Source organism: Hylaeus volcanicus, chromosome 3, assembly GCF_026283585.1.
Source record: "Hylaeus volcanicus isolate JK05 chromosome 3, UHH_iyHylVolc1.0_haploid, whole genome shotgun sequence".
Lineage (NCBI taxonomy): Eukaryota > Metazoa > Arthropoda > Insecta > Hymenoptera > Colletidae > Hylaeus > Hylaeus volcanicus.
In genome coordinates this window covers 1,516,954-1,526,932 of record NC_071978.1, presented here as the reverse complement: position 1 = coordinate 1,526,932, position 9,979 = coordinate 1,516,954, and the positions used below count along the sequence as shown (strand labels likewise).

The window sequence follows — 9,979 nt, the reverse complement described above, 5'->3', positions numbered from 1 at the left end:
TCCATTCATAAATAGGGAAGCACTTGTACAAGCGGCCATCTTGACTACGTTGTCTATCGAGTCTCTTTTATTTTGATCTTCAAAGAAGCATATTTTTGCGCAGATCTCCGTAGATATCCGAATGATAAATTAAAATGAAATAATCGTAACACGGTGAATTGATTTTATGAAATTTACATTACGTCAAAAAAAAAAATAGTTTTTCTGTTGACCATCGTGATTCAGTACGCAGTGCACAGCTGATCAGTGGCCACGACGGACGGTCTCATCGCTTGTTCGTGCTTTGAAACCTTCGAAAACGACAGAAAAGTTACTGTTAATCGCGTCACCGTACAGTGACAGTTGAAATTCGAATACTCGACAGGTGGGAAAAAGTTGCACCGTCTGCGAAAGTGTCTTCGTTAAGTGTTCGAAGTGTGCGTTACCGTTCCTCGTTCGTTGGACATTTCCAATGGTTGCCGTCCGGTGAGTTTCAACCACACGATTTGAAGCCGGGATTCTCTTCTATTTAAAGCAGTGGTGCGCAACCTTTTTCCCTAGTGAACCAAGGAAAATAAAATAAAATAATACTTTCCATGGGCCAGATTCCGAGGATAGGGGAAAAGTGAAATAATAAATATTTATGTTTAACGTAACATCGGATTTATTTTAAATTATATGTTGCATCAGTTACGATATTCAAGCTGATTCTGATAATATGGATACAAACTATTTGAAACGAATTAATTTAGATTAACACATGTTAGCATCCAGTTTTGTTTAAATAATTTTCCTATATATTCTTTTTCCTAATTTCCAAACATTTTTCATTTCTTCCCTCTGTTTATTATATTCTTTTCGCTTAAAAATGATTGTGCACATTATGTTTTCTAATATCTAAAAATCGAATCGAAAGGTGAATCGTACGAAAATGCTGGATTATCACTGATTGGCTTCCGCGATGTTTACTTAGCAGTCGATTCTGATGTTTCCTACGCGAAAAGAGTAACATTATTTTCAGAATAGTGTTTATTTTCGCCTCCGATCGTAACTTATTGTAGCTCTGCTCAACGTTAGCGGGCTGCGTTCCTCGTCAATTATTATTCTTGGTTCCTTATTTTCGTTCGACATTAAACTCGACCAAAAGATGACCAAAGTAGTGTAACCCCTTAAGGATTAATAAGAAACGGTGAAAATTATTCCAAAAGAGTGAAAATACTCGTGGAATTGGGTTTTCCCTGCATTGCCAGGAGCAGACGAAAACAGCCACGCTGTGTCTCCTGGGTTATTTCATGACACAAATATCTTCCCGGCATGCTGGAATTCCGCTTTTCCTTTTTCGCCTGTCCGGACGAACGACACTCTCGTTCCTCTCTTAAAATCTCCTCTGTCACCGATAGAAGCATTCTGCGTGTTTCGTGCATTTAAATCTTTTTTCCTTTGCATTTTTTATTCCGGAGCTTTGAACAGACACTGATTCATAACCGGGTAATATATTGACTCGACCGATTACGCTTCTGATGTTGGTTCATGCACGTGTTAGGCAAAATCTAATTTATTGCTTTAGGTCAGTGTTTCTTAAACTTCACCTTCTGTTCCTCTGGATCGAAGCTTGACACATTGACTGCAAGACAAATATTCTTGAAAATTTCTGTTAGAATTGAATATTATTTAAACTATTGGAAACTACATACGAATGAAATACTTATTATGGCATTTATTTATGAAACTGCATCAAAATTCTAGAATTTCATTTAGATTCATTTTCTTTAATGCGTAATTTTCAGAATTAATTTTTTTAGTTCTTCAGTGAAAATCACTGTCATCCATAGATAGGTGATGTGGGAATAAACGTGTTAAATTATGGGTCGCCCAAAAATCTTTGAGGTTTGGAAAAATGTAAAAAATCATAAAATATCCTTTTTATTATTTTCAAAATATATTTATATATTAATAATTAGACTGCAGATTTTATGCGTTTATGACGTAAAATGATATATAAAACAGAATGTACGTAATATATGATAAATATATATTGTACAATTATTGTAATAATATTGTTATTTCATTTTGCATAAGTGCATATACCTTTTGGCTATGTTTACCATGTGTTTATTATATTAATTTATATCATAAATGCATAAAATCCGCAGTCGGGTAATTATTAATATAGAGTAGTGGTAAAACTGTGATGATAAGCCCAAAGTGCATTATTAATTATTATCAAGGGTGACCTTTTGGGAACATGCCGCTACCCAACTTAAGTAGTTGTTCGATCCCTGTAATATTTCACTTTTAAGCCAATGGATTCCAATTGTCACTCGCTCTCATCACTCTCACGTTTCTCTTTGACTTTCATTGTCGCGCGGTAGACTCTTGATGTGAGACGGCGGACAATAACAATAATACGTATACAGTAAAGACTGGTGCGCGAGAAACTCGGGACCCAAACATTGCAGTATCCAGTCGAGGTTTTTTTTCTGTGTTTACAATTGGCTCGAGTCGAGCGTCGAACGTAGAAAAGGATAGAGAGTGAAAGAGAAAGAGGTCAGCGGAAATAAAGCTGTCGGCAGAAGCGTATCAATCGGTTAGGATCATATTAGGTTGTCCCAAAAGTTTCTTTCGCTTTATTAATATAAGTAATACATGCACAATAGTTTATGTTTTTATGTTACATTACTGAATCCGTGCACGATTCATTTTGCTCCATTACTGCTACAACATGAATATCTATGAAATTAGATTGTCTATTTATATAAACACGACCACATCAAATAATTGAGTGCAACTCGCGAAAGAAACTTTCGGGACAACCTAATATTACACTGCTCGCTCGCAGAGCGTCAAGGGGGAACCCCGTCAGTGGTGAGGATAGCCATGTCGCATTTATCCAGTCAGTCCTGTCTTGCACTTATCCAGTCTTTACTGTATCTCGAGGCAGTGCGGCGAATTTGATCCGCTACCCAAACAACGGCGGATCAGCTGCTCCAAAAATCAATACATATAATCGAGGTTCGGTAGCCATCAAATTTTGCTTATTATTATCCTCCTTAGAAAATAGCGAGTCTTGCAAATTTCCCAGCAAGTCAATTCAGAATCGAAGATCTCCAGATGATTTGTAAATCAGCCTTAGAAAGCATCGACAAATCGACATCTACCTTGTTCGAGCTGTCGTTTTCGGCGAACCGGATGGTCTCGTAAACGTGCCAATAAACAGTTTTCTCTCTGATTGATGCTTCGCTCACCTGACACTCGCTACTGCCAGGTGCGAAGCAACGGGTGAAAGAGGGAAGCAAATTATTAATTTTACCTAACGCTTTATTCTCTCCCGTGGCATTGCGCCAAATGCGAATTCCACGAGTACAGTTTCTAACCTCTTACTTATTGTTAGTTTCTTCCGACAAAAAAAATATGCTACGATGTTACTCGAGAGGTTTCGGTTGCATTGTATCTTCAAATACAGACCTGTTTATTCGATAGCGTATCGTTTCTCGTAAGTTTCGAGTTTTGGTCGCTGAACGATTTGCAAGGAATCTATGAGGATATTACGTATAATAACTGGACTACCGATGTTCAATTGTTCACGTATTGTACAATATGAAAATACACATCAGTCTGCCTTTGTCGCAGCAAAGTATGCACGGAATATATATACGAAATGTATTTATTTATATATTATTTTATATATATAAATGACAAACGACTAGATGACTTCGTCACAAAAAAAAAAATATCAAATGAGAAAGAACCTTCCTCGGTATAAATATGACGTCTTCGCTCGAACTTTTTTGATTTTCACGAATGTTGTATGAATAAAAATGTACATTAGCAATAGATGAGTCTATAATTGATGCAATAAAAAACAATTTAACAAATAATGTTACAAAATAAAACAAAAATTTTACAGACTTGGCGCACACGCAAGAGTTGGAGAGATTGAAAATCAAGTGACAGGATATCTTAGGACTAACTGATCGCGAACCGCCACCTGCTGCACTATACTTAATGATTCAGTATAATCAGTAAAATATATACATACAGTATACAGTACAGGATACAGTAAAATCTCCGTATACGCACAAATTTTTCTAATCTAAATCTAATTTCACTTTACACTTTACACTTTGCACTTTACGCTGGATTTTATTGGAACGCATCCCCCGCGTTAAGCGGGGTCTTACTGTATTTACAAGTGTAAACGTAGTGTCAGCTCGCATTGAAATTTCCAGAGCTGACGTTCGATTCCGAAATCCATAATCAGCTTGCGAAACGAATCATCGCGCGATCTTGGAAAGGGCGTGGACGGTATATTAGATAATTCGACTGGATTTTCATAGATCTTTCGACAAAACGGAGAGATTTATCGTAATTTTACGCAATTCACACACGCGAGTGCACCTGCAAACTCAGCGCGGACGCGTGGGAGCGTGGCACGCGCAGTGCCGGCTAATTATGTGGCACTCCTCGTGCCATGCGGCACAGGTGTCCACTGTTTCTTTACTCGGTGCCAATTTCGTAACCTACCGGGTGTTTCGGAGTTGTCGGCCTTTGAAATTTAGCCCAGACACGATACGAACATCTCGCATACGTACAGTGGTGTACCCAAGACAGTTTCCATAGCAATCAGTAAGAACAAAACAATATACACAAACACCCCTTTCAAGGAACTCCAACATTTTTCGGACATCCTGTGTACATATATGTATACGTATGTATATACGAAAATTTGTAGCCATACATTTTTACTTATTATTATTATTATTATTATTAATATTCTAACAGATTACAAATGTATTTGATAATTATAATCATTGGGAGACTACCATAATAAACAAAATTTCATGGCTGCTAAAGTTCGTATCTATGCATTGCAATGACCATTAGGTTGAGACTTTGATTATGTGTACGGATGCATTGTAATAAAAATCATGTTGAGGATTTGGAATATTCGTACTTTAATGTACTAAGACGACGAGTAAACGCATCTGTTTAAACTAAAGTTATAAAGGATTGAATATTAATTAATTTCTACGTAAAACAACATTGAAAATAGTCCTTATGATTGGCCAGTTTTTGATAGGTATCACGAGGAACGTGCAGCGACCTTTGCTATAATTGCGAACGCGCGTAAACGCGTACGATCGCCTACTAATGTTTCAGTGGATCATCCGACAAGTCGGACGATTTGCCCCGGCAGGTTCCACGGTCCTCTCCTTTTCATTTTCTCACGACATTGTCTCCATTAATCGCGTCCTCCGTCCGTCCGTTCATCCGTGGTTGAATAATTTGAAACACTCACGCGCAACGACACGAAACCGCGCGAAACGTCATATTTGGAGGGTATCCAAATCGTTTATCCATTAAACCGCAAAAATGTCGACGATCTTGCCGGATTCCAGTGTTTCAACTCGGGATTCGTTCGTCTACGTTCGTCCTGGTGCAACCGAATCGTGGTACACGTATACATCACGCGCATTAACGTGACTTCATTAGCGGAGATCAATTAAGGACGTTGAAAATGAGGCATTTTTTTTTACGAATTTGTTAAGAATAATGCATTAAGTCGGTCTTTATGAAAGTTACAGGTTTTTTTTTCTTTATTGGATGTTTAGCGGTAATAAACAATTTTTTTACAATACAAAATTATACGTAAAAAGCCATGTGTACGTACAAGGTGTATGGTAAACAGCCATATACAGGGTATATGTTTTTCTATCGCTAAAAGTAAGCGAATTATTCAGGCGGCCTGTTTTAAATGCCTCGCCCTGTATAGTCAAAGGCTTAGGGATATTGCAATTGGAAAGCACCCTGTATCGACGAATCGGACGAACCGATGTAACGAGAGAACCTGGCACTCGCAGGTAGGCCTTGCCAGGAGGATGGGGGCCCACGATGGGGGAGTGCCATTGCTCTAACATCGCTATCATGCAGCTGTTCCATGAGCTGAAGCAGCAGTTCCCTGCGCTCCCTGATCACGTCGTCTCCCAGTGCATTGCCCAGGTACAGCTGCTCTTTGCCCGCCAAGTTGCTCCAGGAAACTCGATCCAAAATAGGACAAGTACTTCCGTGGCGTTGCGGGTCCTAAAGCCTAATTCTGCGATAACACGGATCACTCCGAACCTTGGAAGATTGTTCACGCTACTCGTTGGATCGAGTCCTCCGCGAATGGCTACCCGATTGTGCAGAGTGTGCTCGTAACCAGTCTGCAAAGATCTGCTCTCTTCGCTCGTCCGTCACCGCTAAAAAAAAAAGAAAACGCAACAGCACGATAACGACTAACCAGCATATACACACGAGCATCATAACCCCTCGCGTTGCGAATTAACGGCACAAACTTTCCTTCCCATCCGTTGCACGAGCGTGGAACCTGTGTGTATCATATTAGCTTGGCCAGAAAGTTTGTTCGATTTTTGTGGCGATTGTTGTCTCTGCAGTTGGAAGGGTTATTAACACTAAACGTACCGAGCGGAGTCAAACGACCTCTTTCAAAATCCTTGTCGTAGATTCACGAGCAACAGTTTCGCGAATGAGTTCTCTATAGCTAAACATAATAGAAATAGAATCCTAAATCGAGAGTCGGAGTATATTTCTCTGTTTAAGAAAAATCGCTGTTTATTTGTGCGTTATAAATCCGAACGAACTTTTTGGCCAACCTAATACTATCTACTGACCGACCACGTTAAGTTGCCGAGTGTCTACAAACTGGAGGGGCAAAGTGATTAGGCAGCTCGCTCCAGCCAATACATAGTAGTAAGATGTTATAAAATCACAGACATGAGAAACTTAAGTAGTTGTTCGATCCCTGTAATATTTCACTTTTAAGCCAATGGATTCCAATTGTCACTCGCTCTCATCACTCTCACGTTTCTCTTTGACTTTCATTGTCGCGCGGTAGACTCTTGATGTGAGACGGCGGACAATAACAAAAATACGTATACAGTAAAGACTGGCGCGAGAAACTCGGGACCCAAACATTGCAGTATCCAGTCGAGGTTTTTTTTCTGTGTTTACAATTGGCTCGAGTCGAGCGTCGAACGTAGAAAAGGATAGAGAGTGAAAGAGAAAGAGGTCAGCGGAAATAAAGCTGTCGGCAGAAGCGTATCAATCGGTTAGGATCATATTAGGTTGTCCCAAAAGTTTCTTTCGCTTTATTAATATAAGTAATACACGCACAATAGTTTATGTTTTATGTTTTATGTTTATGTTACATTACTGAATCCGTGCACGATTCATTTTGCTCCATTACTGCTACAACATGAATATCTATGAAATTAGATTGTCTATTTATATAAACACGACCACATCAAATAATTGAGCGCGACTCGCGAAAGAAACTTTCGGGACAACCTAATATTACACTGCTCGCTCGCAGAGCGTCAAGGGGGAACCCCGTCAGTGGTGAGGATAGTCATGTTGCATTTATCCAGTCAGTCCTGTCTTGCACTTATCCAGTCTTTACTGTATCTCGAGGCAGTGCGGCGAATTTGATTCGACGGCAACTTAACGCGATCGGTCTGTACGTCCTTGTGTGTACTGTACTATCTACGTTCCTGTGTGTTGGACGTTTGTATTTTTCTACTTTTTAACACTCGGAAACGTTGGCGATGGCGTTCCTTAATCAGCACAGATTGTACGCACTAAACGATAATCTAATCTTTTGCGACGATAACGCTCCGCGCTAGAAGCTCTCAGATTTCAGTCCCTGAGGAATCGCCCGATCTGACAGAGAACATCGTGCGATAATAACACGCAGATTACGATGAAACTTTATGCACGAGTGAAGCAGGGGAAAAAAACAGTATCATTATTTTTGATTACGGGCTGATGTTAATACGATAGTAAATTATATTAGTAGAAAGTTTCACAGAAGAATGATGATCGTGTAGAATTTTCTCTTCGTATCATAAAAAGTAACGGAGATACTTTAGGCATAAATCTTAAGTGACTCGCCCTGTAGGCTGTTAGAAATTTTCCGTTAAATTCAAAACTCAATTCAACTGAGGAGTCCATTCTCCCTCCAGAGCGCGCTAGCGACGCCCATTTCTGCCCACGAGGGCAGCGAACGGGTTAAACGTCGACGTGCTTCGCGAGCACGGTTGGACCAGAACGATAGACATTGCCCATGCACGGGAGGTACAGCTGGACCGCAAAAGGTTAACGCAGCTTGCATCGATCCCCTAGGAAGCGTCCAGGTTCCGAAACAACAGTCAGCTATTATGAAAGTCCAGAAGGGCCAGGAGGGAAGACGTTTCCCGTAAAGTTCGGCAAAACGGTCGTAGGGAAATGCCTGCGAACGAGTTGACGACGAGAGGAAATTGGCTGACCCGGGTGCATGTGTGCGTTGCAGAACAGTCACGATCGGGAGACATGCGCGAGGAGCCTGCGCGCCACCCAAGAGTCACGACCGTCTCCGGGCGCATTCCCACCGGCTGCTCTCTGCGGCGTGCTCCAGCAGCAGCAGCAGCAACCGTCGCCACAGCAACACCCACAGCAGCAACACCCACAGCAGCAACGAACGAGCTTGGCAACGCAGCAACGTTGCTGCGCTATGAGCCTGGCGCAACGAACCACAGCGACAAGTAGCAACACGCGAGCACACAGACCAGCCTCACTGGACATCGGCACCACGCGACGTTGCCCTCTCAGCTGTACACGCGCGAACACGATATCGGCGTCGTCCCCAATCGCGGCTAACCCTGCCACCCCCTTCTCGGCGCCGGCTGCCTGCCCCAACAGAAGCTTTTTCGACGATTGCACGGGCCCAGCGGACGCCAACTGCACCAATCACATCCAGAACGCGGGGAAGGAGCCACCTGGATTCGAGCTGAACGTGAACGTTGCCTGCAGTCCTGCCGGCAATCGCGGTATGCATTGTACACATTGGCCGCACCAGACATGTCCGATTGGATTATCAGTTCGATGTCACGGCAAGGATTGCTTGGTGTGGTCATAAGTAAAAGTATAATAGAACCTCGATGATTGCGGGAAAACGGGGCTGGGTGTTCGTGCAATGATCGAGGTTCGTATAACCAAGCTATTTGAGGTTTTAACGAGCCGGTTCTTCATGGTTGATACTAGCAGAAGCATCCGAATGAAACGCACGTCCTTTGAATGAGGTACTCCAACGGTTTGCGAGCTAGTTCCTCCGGGGATTACGTGACATACCAATGTCGAGTAGCGTAGAGTAGAGCAGAGTGGACAAAAAGAGACAAGAACAGTGTAGAATAAATTAGATTAGAGTAGGTTAACGCAGCAGATCAGAGTAGATGAGACACGAGTAGACTAGAGCACTTTTGTAAATATAAAGTTTATTTTTACGGAATTCTAATTTTGTATCCGAATCGGAATTGTTTCACCTATGCAGTTTTAACAGCGTAAACGGTAGGCGAATAAAGCTTGGAGAAACTGTGCGTCGGGAATGGTAAGGGGCGAATCGTTTCCGCAGACCCGGCGGCGAGTAGTTGCAACATTACAGCAGCATATTTGCGTAGATAAATTTGATACATACACGGCCGTTTGCTTACGCAACGGGCAATTGCGTTGTAGAGTGCATCACGTTCGTACACAAATAAAACAGGTTCCTTCCACGTGCAACGGTTTTTATTTCTGATTGGACTACGCGTCGTGACCTTGTGGCGTATACATCCCGCGAGTCGGCCGATCAGACTGGATATTCCTTTTGCTCGCAAATCTGCGATCCAATCTTCAAAGGAGACCTAAATTAAACTGTTTGGACGAAACGTTTCGACCGTAGCCACATGTCCTTTTCAAGAAATATTCGGGGTTCTACTTTAAGGTATGCTACTCTACTCTACGTTCTTCTATTCGACTATATTTTACGGTACGCTATTCTACGCTACTCGACTTGGCACTACTCTACACTAAACTACTCGACTCGACGGTACTCTACTCTACGCTACCTCTACACTAAGCTACTTGACTCGATGCATCTTTACTCTACTCTACTCTATTACTATTCTACTCTACTCTACTCTACTCT

At 41.6% G+C, this 9,979-nt stretch overlaps 1 protein-coding gene across 4 annotated transcripts in view; it reads left to right on the top strand.

Annotated features, from left to right (window-relative positions):
• Positions 1 to 230: 230 nt before the first annotated feature.
• Positions 231 to 9,979, top strand: part of LOC128874327 (mucin-2) — a 15,095-nt gene continuing 5,346 nt past the window's right edge. For 2 of the 4 annotated variants that reach the window (XM_054118968.1, XM_054118965.1), the window contains exons 1-3: positions 231 to 465; positions 5,841 to 5,979; positions 8,327 to 8,843. In XM_054118968.1, the coding sequence (XP_053974943.1) occupies positions 5,872 to 5,979; positions 8,327 to 8,843 (625 nt within the window). In that variant the 5' untranslated portion in view covers positions 231 to 465; positions 5,841 to 5,871. Of the gene's footprint in view, positions 466 to 5,840; positions 5,980 to 8,160; positions 8,252 to 8,326; positions 8,844 to 9,979 lie in introns of all 4 variants that reach the window. The other 2 variants (XM_054118966.1, XM_054118969.1) reach the window with 2 other exon arrangements.